This window comes from Indicator indicator, chromosome 16 (assembly GCF_027791375.1).
Source record: "Indicator indicator isolate 239-I01 chromosome 16, UM_Iind_1.1, whole genome shotgun sequence".
Taxonomy (NCBI): Eukaryota; Metazoa; Chordata; class Aves; order Piciformes; family Indicatoridae; genus Indicator; species Indicator indicator.
Genome location: NC_072025.1, coordinates 18,099,072 through 18,117,444, shown reverse-complemented (window position 1 = coordinate 18,117,444; position 18,373 = coordinate 18,099,072). Strand labels below are relative to the sequence as shown.

Below are 18,373 nucleotides of genomic sequence, written 5' to 3'. Positions count from 1 at the left end.
CAAAACACATGGTGCTGGACTGCATGTCCAGTGCTCTGATCCTGTCCCTTACAAAACACATGGTGCTGGACTGCATGCCCAGTGCTCTGATCCTGTCCCTTACAACACACATGGTGCTGGACTGCATGTCCAGTGCTCTGATCCTGTCCCTTACAAAACACATGGTGCTGGACTGCATGTCCAGTGCTCTGATCCTGTCCTTTACAAAACACATGGTGCTGGACTGCATGCCCAGTGCTCTGATCCTGTCTCTTACAAAACACATGGTGCTGGACTGCATGTCCAGTGCTCTGATCCTGTCCCTTACAAAACACATGGTGCTGGACTGCAGCATGCTGACTGCCTACAAACATGTGCTGACTGCATGCCAGTGCTCTGATCCTGTCCCTTACAAAACACATGGTGCTGGACTGCATGTCCAGTGCTCTGATCCTGTCCCTTACAAAACACATGGTGCTGGACTGCATGTCCAGTGCTCTGATCCTGTCCCTTACAAAACACATGGTGCTGGACTGCATGTCCAGTGCTCTGATCCTGTCCCTTACAAAACACATGGTGCTGGACTGCATGTCCAGTGCTCTGATCCTGTCCCTTACAAAACACATGGTGCTGGACTGCATGTCCAGTGCTCTGATCCTGTCCCTTACAAAACACATGGTGCTGGACTGCATGTCCAGTGCTCTGATCCTGTCCTTACAAAACACATGGTGCTGGACTGCATGTCCAGTGCTCTGATCCTGTCCTTTACAAAACACATGGTGCTGGACTGCATGTCCAGTGCTCTGATCCTGTCCTTTACAAAACACATGGTGCTGGACTGCATGCCCAGTGCTCTGATCCTGTCCTTACAAAACACATGGTGCTGGACTGCATGCCCAGTGCTCTGATCCTGTCCCTTACAAAACACATGGTGCTGGACTGCATGTCCAGTGCTCTGATCCTGTCCCTTACAAAACACATGGTGCTGGACTGCATGTCCAGTGCTCTGATCCTGTCCTTTACAAAACACATGGTGCTGGACTGCATGTCCAGTGCTCTGATCCTGTCCCTTACAAAACACATGGTGCTGGACTGCATGTCCAGTGCTCTGATCCTGTCCCTTACAAAACACATGGTGCTGGACTGCATGTCCAGTGCTCTGATCCTGTCCCTTACAAAACACATGGTGCTGGACTGCATGTCCAGTGCTCTGATCCTGTCCTTTACAAAACACATGGTGCTGGACTGCATGTCCAGTGCTCTGATCCTGTCCCTTACAAAACACATGGTGCTGGACTGCATGTCCAGTGCTCTGATCCTGTCCCTTACAAAACACATGGTGCTGGACTGCATGCCCAGTGCTCTGATCCTGTGTCAGGGGAAGCAAACATCCTCTCTCCACAAGAAGACTCAGCACCAGAATGTTAACACCTCACTTGCACAGAATTTGTTCTCAAACTACTATGCCTCGTTGTCTTCAAGCAGAACTTCATTCCAAACTTCAAATCATTTCATTAAAAAATAAATTACATTAAGAGCTGAGCCTCCATTTCCACTTTTGCTTCCTGCATGCTCTCAGGTTTTCTTTTACATGACCAGTACAAAAAGATTTTAAATGATCATCCATCCCTTGACATATTTTGTACTGTAAGTTTTAATCAAGGCTCCCAGAGGAGAAGAAAATCTAATAGTACCTTCAATCACTTTACAATCTTGTTTGGTGTATTTTGTTGGGTTTTTTTTTCTTGCTGAGCAGTAACATTTAACATCTCTGCTCTTCATATATTTCATTTATTCCAGTTACATTTCAATCTGCATAGATCTCATTTAAACACTCCCCATTCCCCCCCCTGCCTGTTATTTAGCACACAACACCTTCAGACTGATTAGCATCACCCTGCCTGCCCCCATGATGCCTCCATGTGCAGCTACACAACATCTGATGGAGCTGGAGCAGCAGATCAGACCTTTCCTGTGCTCCAAGACACAGCATTGCCCCCTCACACTGTTTTTCTATTTCTAAACTTCAGTGTGCCTCATATTTCAAAGCTCTCCCATTTCTGGTGCATCATTTTGATTGAGGGAGGGGGCAGGCCATTATCTTTTTATTTACATCCTATTTTGTTTCACAGCTGTAAGTCAAACCTATTCCTCTTAAGACTGCATTGCCACCACTCCAGTCATGCTTCTGAAGAACTATGCTAAAATCTGGAATAACTCAGAGTGCTGATGGCAGCACAAGGCCATCAGTCCCAGCTGCAAGCACAGCCTCTTTGAAAGTATGAATAAAGAGCAGGATTTTAAAGACAGGTGAAAAAAAAGCTTCTGCAGACTGAAAGGGTTCTGCAGGGTACATCCCAATGGCAAGGTTTAAAATCATAGAATCCTGGAATGGCTCAAGTTAGAAGGGAGCTCAGAGATCATCTGCTCCAACCTCCCCACCATGGGCAGGGACACCTCTCAATCAGACTCAGCTGCTCAAGGCCTCATCCAGCCTGGCCTTGAACACCCACAGGCAGGAGGCAGCCACAACCTCCCTGGGCAGCCTGTTCCAGAGTCTCACCACCCTCCTACTGAAAGGACTTCTCCCTCAGCTCCAGTCTAACCCTGCCCTGCCTCAGCTTCAAATCATTCCCCGGGGCTTGTCCTGTCTCTAGACACCCTCATGAAAAGTCCCTCTGCAGCCTTCCTGTAGGATCCCTTCAGGCACTGGAAGGCAGCTCCAAGGTGCCCCTGGAGTCTTCTCAGTCCTACTCCAAATGAAATATCCAAATTTCTTTCACCTTTGCCCTTTCTATTACTGTGTCCATTTAGCTTTCTCTTCTCCAGGCTGAACACCCCCAGCTCCCTCAGCCTGTCCTCACAGCAGAGGTGCTCCAGCCCTTGGATCACTTTTGTGGTCCTCCTCTGGATTCACTTGAACATCTCTGTGTCCTTCTTGTGATGGGGACATCAGAACTGGAGGCAGCATTGGAGGTGGGGCCTCAGCAGAGCAGAGTCCTCTCTCTTGACTCTCAAAGGTGATCTTGTCCAAGCCCCCTGCAGCGAGCAGGGACATCTTTAACCAGACACACAGGCTGCTGGGAGCAGACCTGCCCTGTGCTTAAGCAGGCAAGTGGCAGATGGTTTGGCATCCCCACTGCAGCCAAGATGCTTGATTTCCAAGGGTGACATTCTTCATCTTGGGATTTCATGCCAGAGTGGGCAGAAGGGGAGGTATGTTCTTTTCTTTCAGGCAAGATGGTTCCCTGGTTTCTCAGCACAAAGCCAGCAGCACACAAGGATGAGGAAAGCTCTGTTGCTCCATTCTTTAAGGCAAGATCTTGAACTCTTGCTTGTAGTGCTCTCTGTGTCAGCAGAGTGGCTTCAGCCCCCTTCAAACCCATCTAAGCTGGGATTATGCAACGTGGTAGATGTTTGGTATCCTGCCATTTGCACAGCTTTAGGAAAGTTGTGTCAGGGTGAGTGCTGGGCCTCTCTGAAGATGACATCCATCCTCTCTGGACTGCTGCTGGAGTCACAGCAGCACTGGTGGCCCCACAGCTCTACTAGGAACCAGTGCCAGTTTCCAGGGCATGTTCATAGATTCATAGAATGGCTTAGGTTGGAAGGGACCTTAAAGGTCATCCAGTTCCAACCCCCTACCATGAGCAGGGACACCTTCCACTAGAGCAGGCTGGTCAAGGCCTCATCCAGCCTGGCCTTGAACACCTCCAGGGAGGGAGAATCCACAATCTCCACCCTAGCTACTCATGCCCACCCTACACAGGTTGCACTGATACAGCTGCACAGTAAACTGGATCCATTCATCTGGGATAAAAGCATCCCAGCCACAACAGGCTAGAGGAGAAGAGGAAAATACTCTTCATGCAGAGCTAACCCAGCTTGCCACGGAGAGGCAGGAGTATGCTGACACCACGAGGAGGGAAGACTCCCTAAGCCAGACCTGCTGCAGACAGAGGACACAAAGCTGCAGACTCAGCCCCTCCTGCCTTGCTCCTGGCTGCCAGGGCTCCAAAGGACTTTCGTTTCAGTGGCTACTCCTAGTCCCAGTGGCTGGGGCAAGACTGGGAACTGAAACATGGAAGGAAATGAAGACTGAAGTTCCACCAAGAATTTTGGTTTGGCTACCCATTTACGCAATCCCTCAGCACCAGCTTCCTGCCAGCCCTTCAGCTGCAGCAGCCCAAATGCCTGTGGTGGCCTCCTCTGGGGAAGAACCTTTTACTGCTGTTGCATTGCTTCTAATCAAAACTGGTTCCCAGTACAGCTCCCAGCATGGCTGCAGGGGCATCTGTGCTGGCACACCAGAGGAAGAGCAGGGAGCACGAGGAGGAGAGAGGGCAGTGGCTTATTGAATCAGGCACTGCCCAGAAGACACCACCACGAAACAGAGTCTTTTGTGCTGTTCAGTACAAAAAGTGCTGCTGAGGAGAGGAGTTTGCTAAGCCAGTGAAAAAGAGAAAGAAGCCAGCACAGTGGGGAAGGAAATGAGTAAATTGGGATGGGGAATCTTGTACATCTGGAAGTGGACAAGGGAGAGAAGACAAAGCACAGGATCTCCTCCCCTTTGGCAGGGGCAAGCTATTTATGTTGGCCCAGCTGCCCCTGAAATGACAGCCTTAGAGCAGCAGCAGTGAGGAATGTGGTGAGAGAAGGACACCTAGAGAGGGAGATTCAGAGAGGCTGGGCAAAGAGCAGAAGGGTGGAAAGAGGCATTGTGGTGGGAGAGGAATTAAAACTTGGAAGAGTGTGCCTAGCCCAAGAGACAATTCTGGGAACTGATCATTCTGGAGGCACCAGAGAGGAAACTGTAACATTTGGAAAAACAACCAGGAGTCTATGCTCACTGGGGATAGCTCTTCTGCAGAACTAAGGCTGGAGCCAGGAGCCCCAACCTCTGCTGCTTCCCTCTCCACCATCAAGTCCCCACCAGCATCTTTCAGTCACTGAATGCTGCAGTGATGAGGAGCCCACACAGAAATGAAGATGTCTGTCCCCATACCCGCAGCTTGCACGGAGAGAAAGCAAACAACTGAGCCTCTACTTATCAGTGGTGCTGGCTAACAGCAAGCAGCTTTGAAAGAGCCCAGACCACTGCATCTGGGTTCATCTTGGAATGCTGAATTACAGTTGTACATGAGCCTGTTCCTTGCATTTCTTAGGTGAGCACCTCACAATCCGTTAGGGTAAGCAGATTCCGATCCATAATTTCTGCTAACTCATTTTTCATCCAAATTAAAACATCTAGACCAAAACTCTTCTCCTCCTCACCCAGGTGAATGTTTTAAAAGGAGTCTCTAATTTATCACACACCAGAAGGTCAGTTCAGTGATGAACATTTAAGCCTAATATCTGCTCACATCTAAGACTTCCAGCTGACATCCCTCAGTTCAAAGCTGGCCACCTGGCTCCTTTCAAAGAAGCCACCTCCATGAATTTTACCATCTGGAGATACTCAACAAGGATAATCTCTTTTTTTCAGAGGAATACCTTAAGGTTTTCACCCAGAGTTCTCAGGACAAGCTTAAGTCATAATAAATAACATTACAGATGAGGAAACCCAGGTCCAGCCCTCTGAATCACACCACCTCCCTAAACCACACTGAAATTAGAGCTGCTGGGGACGTGTCCTTTAAAATTCTAGAGAAAACAGAGCTGCTGGGGAAGTGTCCTTTACATTTCTGTAGGAGTAGTGTTAAAAAACAGTCAGAAAGCAGGGGTTTATCTGATCTACTCCTTCCAAAGTTGTGCAAGGTATCTACAGTCCTGTAAACAATGACTGCAACGTGCCTGAACGTTCATCAAAATACGACCTTGGGCAAAACCTGACATCAGGGCACATTTTGATGGGCAGGGAGCTGCTACCTCTTAGGAAAATGTACCACTGGCTTGCTCCACAATTTGTCCAAACCTTTCAGTAGATAGGGGTGGAAATGAACCAAGCTGTAGAATCCTAGAATGGCTCAGGTTGGAATGAACCTCAGAGATTATCTGTTCCAACCTCCCCACCATGCCCAGGGACACCTCTCAGCCAGACTCAGCTGCTCAGGGCCTCATCCAGCCTGGCCTTCAACACCTCCAGGCAGGAGGCAGCCACAACCTCCCTGGACAGCCTATTCCAGAGTCTCACCACCCTCCTGCTGAAGAGCTTCTTCCTCAGATCCAGTCTAACCCTGCTCTCCCTCAGCTTCAAACCATTCCCCCTTTTCCTGTCTCTAGACACCCTCCTGAAAAGTCCCTCTGCAGCCTTCCTGGAGGATCCCTTCAGGCACTGGAAGGCAGCTCTGAGGTGCCCCTGGAGCCTTCTCAGTCTTACTCCAAATGAAATATCCAAACTTTTATCTTTTTCCTTCCTGTTGCTGTGTCCATTTAGCCTAAAGCAAGCCACTCTTCACATGACAACTGCTGTCACCCATGCACAGTAGAGCAGATGAGAGATTTTCAGCTCCCAAAAGTGCAGTGACCCTTTGTTTATGTGGTGCCCTGCCAAGATGAAAATGGCTAAACCCTGCTTGAGCAGCGAAGAGCTCCTCTCCACAAGGAGGGGTTCTGGTCTGTTCAACACTGCCTCTGAGTGCCACCAAAGGCTGGGAAACTCAAGGCAAGGCTTGTACCTTGTCCTCTACTCCAGCTATTTTGTACCATAACCATGCCTGCAGTTTTAAGGACAGTGTGAATTTAAGCTTTTTGTAATGCAAAATGAATCCACTCAGAAGTGACATAACTTATTTATGTACCTGCAGGCTGTTTCTTGGAAATTACACAGCAGCCTCTGCCAGCACTGGGAACATTACTGCTGAAACACCATGTTAGCTCTTTCTAACAACAGAAGTGCCTCAGATCACCACACTATTTGATAACATCACAGAGATAAACGTTTCAGCCATGCATAATTCCAACAACAGAGGATGGGTGTAGTAGCAAGGCAATTTGCATTCCTTCAAGGGCACTGAAGTGCAAAGAATCACAGTGTCACAGAATGTCAGGGGTTGGAAGGGACCTCCAGAGAGCACCCAGTCCAAACCCCCTCTACCAGAGCAGGGCTATGCTCTTTTAGAAAGCATTCAGAAGCTGGTGAGCCTGAGGTGTGGAAGTTGTCTGCTGGGTGAATTTCCACCTAGAGAAAATGCTCCCAAGCTGATGATTCAAGCATGAGTTCAACATGAGTTTTCCATTAATACCATGAAACATCTCTGCAGATGGTATGGGGAGATATTGGTGTGTTTACAGCAAGAATGCAAATAATGAATGCAGACATAGAAGTTTGTTTGAAAAGTTGGGGAGGTTGGAGAACTTTAGGCTAAGAAAGAGAAGAGGTTGGGACCAAAACCTATGAGCCATTATGAACTCTTAACTCTTCATCCCTAAGAAGAATCCAGTGCCTGAGACTGCATTATTAGATCAGAATAAAAATGTGAGAGAACACAGATGGAAAAGACTTTGCAATAGTCATCCAGGCCTACAAGAAAGTCCTCTGATTTTCAGTCTAAGGTCTCAATCCAGAGAGCTGCTCTGCATGGGCAGACTCCACATCAGTACTATGATTCATCCATGCCATACAATCTGAAGGATCAAAGAATTCAGAAAATTCTCCTGTCAGCCTACAGACATCACCTGAAAAGCTCCCTACCCTTTCAGGCAGTGCAAACTAAAGTTCTCAGAGTGCATCCTACAACTGTGAATGCCTACAGCTTCCAGTGGCAGCCTGAGCCACCCCCAGCAAGCCTGTCCCCTTCACCAACCTAGGCTTGCCAAGACTGCACTGAAGATGTCCATGAACAGGACCAAGAAATTGGTTTCCCTGGAAGGTTGAGTTTCCCTCAGCTGGATTAGCTGTGCAGCCTTGCTCCTGCCCTGCTGGCATGTCCCAAGGGGTGGCAAAGGGTAGAGAAAAGCAGGCAAGAGAGGGGAGCATTTGCTTACATTGAGTTCAGCACCTCTCCAGCATTCAAACCCAAGTGTAACATTTCATTCTTGCTATTGGATTATTTCCTACTGGCCCTGCAAGTTACTCCTGCTCAGGAGCCCCACAATGTAGGAAGAAAACACTCACCACCAGCAAGGGCCTCCTCTCTTGCACTGTCATCATCACTAGGCTGAAGAATATTCCAGGATGTCAAAGCAAGGGAAGAAATGTCTTCAGCTGACAGCAACTTCAGCATGTCCATGTGATTGCTCTGAGGCTTGTAGCGTGGGATAAAACACTCTTTTCCTTGCTTAAAAATATCCTGGATGATTTCTTCTGTCTGGATTTCATCTGGCATACTCAGGAAGATTGCAATTCTTCTGGATTCTTTGTACTTGGGATGGCCAAGCACCTACATGGGAAATGGATGCAATTAAGTTTATGAAAATATTATGGAAAGGTGGAGTTAATTTATTTTAATTAATCACAAGACTGAAGGAAAACATCACTTGAAAAGGACAGAGACACAAACTACCATGCAGCATAAAGAGAATAAACTGGCTTTGCTTCCCACACCAATGTTTCTAACATCAGCAAAAGCTAAACAGGCACCTACTGAACATTGCCACACAGGTTTGGGCCAGCAAAAAAAACCCAATTTTGGAGGCAATCTCCTGACCCTTTAAATACTTGGGATTGCTCAGTCTAGAGAAGGCTCCAGGGAGACTTTATTGTGGCCTTTCAATACTTAGAGGGGGGTTATAAGAAAGATGGGGACAGACTCTTTGGTAGAGCCTGTTGCAATGGGACAAGGGGTGATGGTTTTAAACTAAAAGAAGGGAGATGCAGAGGAGACTTAAAGAAGAAATTGTTTATGTTGAGGGTGATGAAACATTGGCACAGGCTGCACAGACAGGTGGTTGATGCCCCAGCCCTGGCAACATTCAACAGGTTGGATGGAGCTCTGAGCAACCTGATTTAGTTGTGGATGTCCCAGCTGACTGCAGGAGGGTTGGACTAGATGACTTATAAAGGTCCCCTCCAACTCAAACTGTTCTCTGATTCTCTGATTTGTGCCATATCATAGTGTAGACATCTTCAACTGCTCAGCATCACTGGAGACATCAGGTGAGAGCTGCCAGCTTCTGCCTGACAGGAGGCTTTTGCAGTCCTTTTTCCCTTCCCTGCTTTTTACAGGCTGCATCTCTCATTCAGGACAGGCAGAATGAGAAGCACATCAATGATAGCAAACTCAAAGGCAAATCAGCATCAGAGCAGATGACTGCACAGCACAGCCTTCCAAGACCAGGTCCCTCTTGCTTTCCTTAATCTGAAATGCCTTCCCTACAGGAAGTTTAGCTATGTGACTTCAAACATCCCCAGCTTCTAGCAAGTGATCTTATTAGCATTTTTCAGAGGTTGAAGGAAAGGTGGCCTTGCCATTTATTGATTTTCATGAGGTTCTCTGTGCTGGTCTTATGAAAGACTGAACAGCGGAAGGAAAACAAACAAAAAAAAAACATTTATCTGGTGAAAAAGTGTGAGCAGACTCACACCTCCCTATGTCTCTGCCTCATTCCAGATTGAATTCCACATGAAAATTTGAGAGGAAGTTTTTCAAAGCTTGGTTTGTCCTTCTCCAGGGCCTTAACATTTTTTGTTACTTGCATCTGGGCCAAACCAACACCGATGTGTCCTGTCTCAGTGAAAAGTGAATTATTCTTATTCTCCCACTTGCAAAAATCTGTCCAAACTATCAGACAATTGAGAAACTGCTTATCTGTGGAACAGAGAACACAAATCCTCTGCTCTGTGTTTGCATAACTGAAGGCTAATGTGCTCTCCTGAGCTTCAGCCTTTGCCCTGGCCCTGTTCTGAAAGATAAATGCCCCTATCCAACTCGAGATAAGGCTCTCATTCCCTTTTTTTCCCCCTTGCTTTCCAGCACAGCAGTTAAAAGCCCAGGTGAAATATTCAGAGGATGGATGTATTTTTTCATGAGAAAAAAAAATTAAAATAAACAAAACAGGCACTCTGGAGCAAATTAGGGTACTGTGCTGATTTGCCATAGAAACATCTTCACAATTCCAAACCCTGTATTACTTCTTTTTGTAAGTTGCTCACCCTTCACATGGATTTTTCCAATTAAGTGATTAACAGGCAGTCACAGAATCACCCACGTTGCAAGGGACCTCAGAGATCATCTCCTCTAACCTCCCCACCATAGGCAGGAACACCTCTCAGCTGCTCAAGGCCTCATCCAGCCTGGACTTGAACAACCACAGGCAAGAGACAGCCACAACCTCCTTGGGCAGCCTATTCCAGAGTCTCACCACCCTCCTCCTGAAGAACTTCTTCCTCAGATCCAGTCTAACCCTGCTCTGCCTCAGCTTCAAACCATTCCCCCTTGGCCTGTCTCTAGACACCCTCCTGAAAACTCTCACTGCAGCCTTCCTGTAGGATCCCTTCAGGCACTGGAAGGCAGCTCTAAAGTCCCCCCTGGAGCCTTCTCTTCTCCAGGCTGAACACCCCCAGCTCCCTCAGCCTGTCCTCATAGCAGAGGTTCTCCAACCCTTGCATCATCTTTGTGGCCTCCTCAGGACTCCCTCCAACAGCTCTGTGTCCTTCTTGTGCTGGGTACACCAGAACTGGAGGCAGGATTGGAGGTGGGGTCTCAGCAGAGCACAGCAAAAGGGCAGAATCCTCTCTCTAAGCTCTTGACCAGAAGAATTTCCCTGGTAGCTTTTGTTGGAAAGAACAGATTTAGTCAGAGTGCAGACTCCAGCAAGTATCTGTGATTGATGTTGTTGAGGGACTCCAGAGCTGAAGGTTATCATAGCTTTGGAGAAGAGGGAAACAGAGCCACAGAACTCTCCTCTTGCAAAGTGGTGCTGTGTGCTGTGGGCACCACAGGTCCAATCTGCTCCACTATGTCCAAGCCACACATTGATGATGCTGTGTAGAACAAAAATGAGGTGAAAGATGCAAACCCACATACCAGCAGGAAGACACCATCTGGGGTTTCTGAACTGTGAAGACAAAGCTGCTACGACTCAGAGCCATTTCTAAGAAGACTGCAAACATTTCCACGCTTCACAAATATTACCTGCCCTTTGCTCACTGCCTGATGGCAATTTCTGCAGAACCAGAGCATGGAGACAGCAGGACTTTAATCATCAGCACTGAAAGAGAATAATCATCCAGCAGCCAATTAAACACCAGCAGCTCGGTCAGCCTGTAAAGCCATTTCACTCTGAATTTAAGGATCATTCTGAGCTGGGATTTTATGACTGGGGATATTGTTCAGGTGTTATAAAATAACCTGCTCACTTTCATTAGCTGCAAGCACCAATCTAGGTTATAAAGCTGCCTTCTCAGCCTTATGTTAGTCCCAACTATTCTCTCAAGAGGTTCTTCTTGTCTGCTGTGTCACCCTCCTGTAAGGAATCTACTTTCTGTCACTTGTGCAATGCCATTGTCTCCAACAAGCTCAGGAGGTTCGACTCGTGACAGATTATGAAGATGGCAAGACACCATCAATTTCTATGTCGTATTTCCTGATGCCTTCTTAATAAGAAAAGCAAAAGCTCTATCTCTTAGTGTGCTCTCTAGCACACTCTTAGCAGAAATGCATGCTCTGGGGCTGGGTTTATCAGCTGCAGTTAGACAGAGGAGCTCCTGAAAATTGGGTACTGTATGAGCTAGGTGCTTATATAATTGGCAGAGGACTGCATTTGTGAAGAGGATTCATGTCAGGATCTTCTAAAAATTGAGAGATTTATGTCAAATATGTGATTACTAAAAAGCAGTATCATGATAACAGGACATTGATTACTTTTTAAAGCAATCACAATAAAAAAAAAATATGAGAAGTCCAGTTAAAGTTCTTTAGACTTACAGTTTCTCATGAAGTCTATAAAATTATTTGATGATCCTCAGAGGTCCCTTCCAGCCCCTATCATTCTATGATCCTTTGGCAGGACAGTAACAACACAAATATAGAACACCTAGAAGTACCTGCTGGTGTGGCAACAAATAAGGTAAGGACTCTTCTCTAGTACATACAGTCATTGCAAATTAAAACTTCATCGTGTTTATTAACACAATAAAGACAAAAAGGCCATTTCCAAAGTACCTGCCAGCACCATGCTGTGCTAGGACACCAGTGAAGTGAAGCCTGCTTATCTTTCGAAGTATAAAAAGTACATCAAAAATAAAATTGCAGGGGGAAATACCACTGAAATACACAGGAGGGAAAGGACAACCTCTTAGCAAGAGGCCAAAGCAAGGCAGCTGCTAATTTAGTCTGTGCATTGCTAGGCGCTGCCCATAAAGCTAGCCGCATGTGCCACGCGAAACGGTGAACACCCTCCAGGACCCACCAGCACCCCGCGGCTTTGGGGTTTCCGACAGAGTTTGCCTTCAGTTTCACACCCACCCCGTCCCATGCCTTAACGTGCTGATGGCTGTCGCTGCTCATCGCAGTCGCTGCACACCCCCCGGCCACCCGCCCGCTCCCCGCCAGCAGCCGTCATGAGGAGGAAGGCAGGGCCGAGGCGGAGCTCGCCCCCCTCGCTCGGCGCACTGGCCCGGGACGGCCGAGGCCGGGGCCGAGGAGCCGGCAGGTCCCCTGAGTCACCTCTTCGGTCCCCATGCGGGGCCTGGAAAGTCCCCGGCGGGCTTCCCCGCGCCCGATCGGGACCGGGCTCGGCTCCTGGGCCCTCCCCCCGCCCCCGGGCCGCTCTTCCTGGAAGCCGCCGTACGGCCGTAGGGCCGCGGCTCGCACCCACCTTACGGCTCAGCAGGAGGGACTGGCGCTGCTTCTCCTCGGCGCCCAGCGCCCGCAGCCGCTGCCGCAGCTCGCCGCGCAGCGCCTGCTTAGCGGCCCGCAGCGCCGCCGCCATCTCGTCGCCCTTCCCCGGCGGCTCCATGCGCCGAGTGCGCCGGGTCGCCGCGCTGGCCTTGCCCTGGCGGCGGCGGCACGGCCAGGCAGGGCCCCCCGGGGGCGGCCCGCAGCCACGCGCCACTCGCCGGGAATCAGCCGGCCCCGGGGTCACTGCTGTGAGGTCCGGGCCGCCGCCAGCTGCAGGCACCGCTGCTCCGGCGGGTGCTGGAGGGCCAGCCTGGGACGGGCCCGGCAAGGCCTGGCTTGTTTTGTGTGTGTGGTACAGATCCCGAAGAACTTCCCCTTTGTTCATTTGGCTGTAGAAAGGGAAATTACATTTCGGCGGGAGATTCTTGTTGCTTTCTACCGCAGGGTTTCATCTCCCTACAGCGTCTGCCCGTGGGCCTGGCATGAACACCAGTATGGTACCCGTGGCACCAGGGTGCCATTGGCATTGCTGCTCCCACGGGGAAGGTGTGCTGGCTGCATAGCCATGGCCAGGGGGAAACGCTGGAGGCTTCTTTTTGACACGTTCAATGATCCACCCCACCTTCTCAGTGCAGAAAGGGATGTTTCTATAGGGTAATAGTTGTTTTCATAAATCCATTCAACATAGCATTTGGTGACATCGCAGTTTGGCTGCTGAGCACATTGATGAGAAGTCATCACCTGGCTCACTCTGCAGCTCTTCGACCTCTTTTGCTCTAGGAGCATCATTCTGTTAGCCTGTGTGCTGCCTGACAGCTGTAAGGATCCCTTCAGCAGCAGTGCCCCAAGACCTGGGACACAGTAACACTGATAGATAACTCGGTGGTACATCTCCTCACTGCTTTTTTTGCTCTTAAATGCAGAGCAAATGGAGGTTGTGTCCTGGTGAAGATAATTTGCAGCCCACTGGACTGTTAATGGTCCAGGCTTCTTTTGTTTAAACCCAGGCCTTAGAAGGCAAGTTCTAAAGATGATTTCATCACCTGGTTTTTGAAAGAGCTGGGTTAGCCTTTCATTTTTCATGTAAAAATTGTAACCCCCATTACAAAATAGGTTACTAGATTAGTGGAAAAGGAAGTGAATGTGGTATTAATAGACTGGTGTTAGCCACTGCAGTCTGTGCTTACATAAAGAAACTGAGTAAGAATTACAGTTCCTGTCACAAAAACTTTCGACTGCAAATGAAGAAATGTGTGTTCAACCAAATTTTTAAATGTCATATCTGACAGGAACGTCCATAGCTGTTCTGGAGGGGGGCATTGCCAGGACTGTCCTGTGCCCTCAGGGTGCTTTCATCTTTTCTTCAGCAGCAGCAAAGTGTATTTCAGCAGTCCTGCTATGCACATTGTATAATCCTCCATGTTTTCAGTGGGGAAGGGGAGGAAGAAAGAGCAGTACAGACTCTAGACCATAGAATTCAGAATAGCTCAGGTTGGAAGGGAAAGGGTTGAAAGATTGTCTACTCCAAACTTTCATAGGAAAGGGAATCTAGATGAAACTATTTAGCACTCTGTTCAGTCAGATCTTGAAAGACCTTCAGCAGTGGGGACTCTACCATGTCCCTGGGGAGGTTGTTCCAGCAAATTATTGTTTTAGTGGAAAAAAAAATTACATCAATATGAAAGATGGAGAACCCATTACCAGAAGTGTGAAAAATGGAGAACCCACTCTCAGAAGGGTGAAAAGTGGAGAACCCATTACCAGAAGTGTGAAAAATGGAGAACCCGCTCTCAGAGGGGTGAAAGATGGAGAACCCACTCTCAGAAGGGTGAAAGATGGAGAACCCATTACCAGAAGGGTGAAAAATGGAGAACCCATTACCAGAAGGCTGAAAGATGGAGAACACATTGCCAAAAGAAGGCTGCTTCATTCTCCCAGTGCTTGAGAAATACTACAGGAGAATAAATTCTTGCCATTCATGGACCTCAGGTCAAACACATATGCTTGGGTTCTCTAGTAGCACTGTGGTAGCTCTTCTAGGAGTTGCCTTACTCAGACCTTTTCCCATTGTTCAGGTTGTTTTTTTTGTTTGTTGTTTGTTTTTTTCCTCAAAGAAATGAGACCAAGCACAAACCTTTAAAATCCATATTTTAATGTATTTTCCCAAACTGTTAGTGTATTTACACAAATTTCTCACTTGACAAAGATGTGGTGCTTGCCTGTTTTAAAACATCTGGCTTTAAAAGGAGTTCAGGCAGATGGCTGCTTTACACAGGTGTGAAAGAGGATTCACTGTGGATAGGAACAATTAAAAACTACAAGAAAGAAACACAGAAGCACAGAATCACAGAATGTCAGGGGTTGGAACGGACCTACAGAGATGGGAGTCCAACCCCCCCTGCTAGAGCAGGACCACCCAGGCCAGGTCACACAGGAACACATCCAGGTAGGTTTTGAAAGTCTCCAGAGAAGGAGACTCCACAACCTCTCTGGGCAGCCTGCTCCAGGGCTCCACCACCCTCACCATACAGAAGTGTCTCCTCATGTTGAGGTGGAACCTCCTGTGTTCCAATTTGTACCTGTTGGTCCTTGTCCTGTCACTGGGCACCACTGAAAAGAGCCTGGCACCTTCATCCTGACACCCTCAGATATTTGTAGCCTTCTCCAGAGTAAACACCTCCAGGGCTCTCAGTCTCTCTTCACAGCAGAGATGTTCCAGTCCCCCAATCATCCTCATAGCCTCCACTGGACTCTCTCCAGCAGGTCTCTGTCTCTCTTGAATTGGGGAGCCCAGACTTGGACACAGTATTGAAGGTGTGGTGTCACCAGGGCAGAGTAGAGGGGGAGGAGAACCTCCCTAGACCTGCTGGCTACACTTTACATACTGCAGCCCATTGCACCAACAGTAGGTTTGAGTGCACATTTGTAAGCTGCCAGCTTCCACCAGTGGTCCTTCCCCTAACAGCTGCTCAGTCGGTGCCAGGACACTGGAGGTGCCATTTCCTTTTTCTCCAGGACACACCTCCTCACCCCTCTTTTTGCTTAGACAAATGTTGCAATAAAATGCATTACAGTAGGATTTCATTTCCAAAACAAATGACATAAAAACTTTTCTTAACCCATTGGATTGTATTGGAGTACAACAAAGTACTCGAAGCAGTCCTGCCTGGAAAGGGTGACTTGAATTGCTGAATGATGCTGTGTTGATTCCTTTTTGGAGGGAATCTCATCTTCAGGTGTGGCAATTAGGATAGCATGCTAAACGTTGCATTTAGCAAAAATAAATACAAATAAATTAAAAGTTCTGGAAGAAAAGAATTTTCTCTTCAATATTGCTTGGAGGAAAGCTTGGCGATGAAGCTCGTAGCAATATCTAGGTCAGAGATCACTGGCAGGTCCTCTTAGTTCAGTAGTACTTTCTGAACAGGGCAAAAAGAGCCAGGAACATGGCTGTGATTTTGGAGAAGGACAGTGGGGATCTTCTCTCAAACTTTGTCAGGAAGCCGTTTTCCTGTGGAAAAGAACAGGCACAGTTAGACACAGCTTAAAAGTAACTCCTGTGGCAAAAACCTAACCAGGCTCTGCTAGCAGCAGAGTAACAAAGTGGTGCTACAGCATGTGCTCAGACAGTCAGGCTCTCAGAGCTCTAGCTCCAGAAGATGAAGGGGGCTTTAAAAACAGCAGCTGAAAATAGCTGCACCTTGCTGGAAATTTGTTTTATGTGTGAGTTGAGACTGTGCCCTCCCTGTGTGAACAGCAAATGAACAGGAGCTGTAGCATCTCAGCTGACATCCACAAGTGCTGTGATGTAGTAAGAGAAAAAGCTTCCTTTAAGCCTCCTTATGCTGAGCCACATATCAGGACAGAATGTTGCCAGCAGTTGATGCTTCCCTGCAATCAGATGGACTCTATTTGAATGGGATGGAGAGAGAAGCCTTTTGTGACACATCTGATGCATCAAGGCTCCATGATTCAATATCACCTTTGCTGGCTGTTACCAGCCAGGAAGGAAAACCACAACAGACACCAACAAATGGAAAAGCAAGACATTAGGAATCAAATTAAGGGGGGGAATGGGAAAGTAATCACAAATAGGAACTATAAGAGAAATGGGACAAGTGAGGGCTAGAAAGAGAAAGTAACCTTTACATCTAGGTACAGGAGAAAAGCACCAGGGAAATAACAAGCACTGATATCATTGAGTCTCAACATCCCCTAAATGCAAAAGAAAAACCACTGCTGTGGTGAAACTCTGCAAAGCAAAAGGGATCTCCCCCTCACTGACAGAAGGGAATTTCAGCAGCTTGGCAAAACAATCCAAATATTTACTAATGCTTTCCTCAGCACTGATCATTGAGAGTTGGAAGTTCTAGGAGTGTCTGAGTCCAACCAGGAAAGAATTAACCTCAGCTGCACTTACCTGTGAATTTGTTTAAGTAAAACTGACTGGGGGGATTAAATAATGGCTTTGATGAAATCCACAGCAAAAGGACTGAGCAGCTGTGGGGATCACACCTCTTTATCCTCCCCTTACTTTGAATTTCAGTGGTTTTGGACTAACTCCTCTATGGATGCAAACTTGCTACACTAACTTTAGGATGCCACTTCATTCTAGATTTAATAGTGGGAAATTTCATGGCACGAATAGTTGAACCTGCTTTGAGCAGGAGGCTGGACCAGATGGTTTCCTAAGGCCCCTCTCACCCTGAAGTACCAAATGATCCTGTGATTCAAGACTGACTCTGGGGTTTCAACTGGTGCAGGTTCAGAAAGTGCCTTTGTGAAAAGGAAGTTTTCTCGTGGCATGGTTCTGTGTAAAGCAGAAGCAAAACATTCACCTCAGGTCTCAAGGAAACATTGCAGACATCAAACGTTAACCACCAAATAAAGCCCTTAATAAAATGCTTTGGACAGGATCTGTGACAATAATTTCCCTTAATTAAACACCATCTCCTAATTTGGAGATGGAGGGAAAGGAGGGACTTACCCAGCCACCATTGGCATCTATCCATTCAGCTTTGTTGTTGATTATGTACTCGGTGATGAAATAAGAAATCTGCTCCTTCTCCTCACCGGTCAGCTGAACTCCATGCTCTTGAAGCTTCTTAGTGAGAAGCCCTCCAAATGTAAATATGGTCATGATTCGTCCCCAGTTAGTATTTCCATCAGCAAATTTTTCTTCCATGACACCATTGAAGATCCTCTTGGCAGCAGCTACCGAGGAGATGTCGATGCTGTCCAAGAGCGGCCGGACAGCCTCCTCGGTTTGGTCTTGCAGAGAAGATGCAATGTGGCGTAGGACATGAGCAACCCTGGTCTGGGCTGGCCCCAGCTGTGATTCCTGAAGCACATACTGCAGGTAGTCCTGGGCTAAGTAGTAAACGTAGTAGAAGTCAGCAGTTTCCATTTAGAAGAGAGCACAGCGAGCAGCACACAGCTCCGGGTCAGGCTCAGCAGTGAGCAGCACAGGACATGCTCAGGGCTTTGTATCGCTGCCTCTGGATGGAATGGGTTGGGGTTTTGGTTTGGTTTGGTTTGGTTTTTTTTCTGCTTTTACAAGTTCCTGTAAAAAAACCTAGTGACTTCATGGTTGTGTGGGTTGTGGAATTTGTCGCAGCGGAAATGAAAGAAAGTGTCTGGTCGTGGGGAGCAAGCATGTCTCCCTGAGTGAT

At 47.7% G+C, this 18,373-nt stretch overlaps 2 protein-coding genes across 2 annotated transcripts in view; both read right to left on the bottom strand.

Annotated features, from left to right (window-relative positions):
- The window catches only part of MTHFS (methenyltetrahydrofolate synthetase), a 32,141-nt gene extending 19,322 nt beyond the window's left edge, over positions 1–12,819 (bottom strand). The window contains exons 1-2 of the mRNA XM_054388228.1: positions 12,679–12,819; positions 8,036–8,300 (exon numbers count right to left, since the gene is read on the bottom strand). Coding sequence (XP_054244203.1) covers positions 8,036–8,300; positions 12,679–12,819 — 406 coding nt within the window. The remainder of the gene's footprint in view (positions 1–8,035; positions 8,301–12,678) is intronic.
- Positions 12,820–16,107: 3,288 nt separating this feature from the next.
- BCL2A1 (BCL2 related protein A1) lies at positions 16,108–18,108 on the bottom strand. Its single transcript, XM_054388242.1, has 2 exons — positions 17,689–18,108; positions 16,108–16,212 (listed from the first exon to the last, which is right to left on the bottom strand). Exons 1-2 carry the CDS (start codon positions 18,106–18,108, stop codon positions 16,108–16,110), a joined length of 525 nt encoding a protein of 174 aa, XP_054244217.1.
- Positions 18,109–18,373: the final 265 nt, after the last annotated feature.

What these genes read in the sequence shown, in the direction of transcription:
- BCL2A1 (XM_054388242.1), bottom strand. Translation starts at nt 18,108, where the DNA reads ATGGAAACTGCTGACTTCTACTACGTTTACTACTTAGCCCAGGACTAC. An exon ending in TAGATGCCAATGGTGGCTGG is followed by an intron (nt 16,213 to 17,688) that starts GTAAGTCCCTCC and finishes TCTTTTCCACAG; the next exon opens with GAAAACGGCTTCCTGACAAA.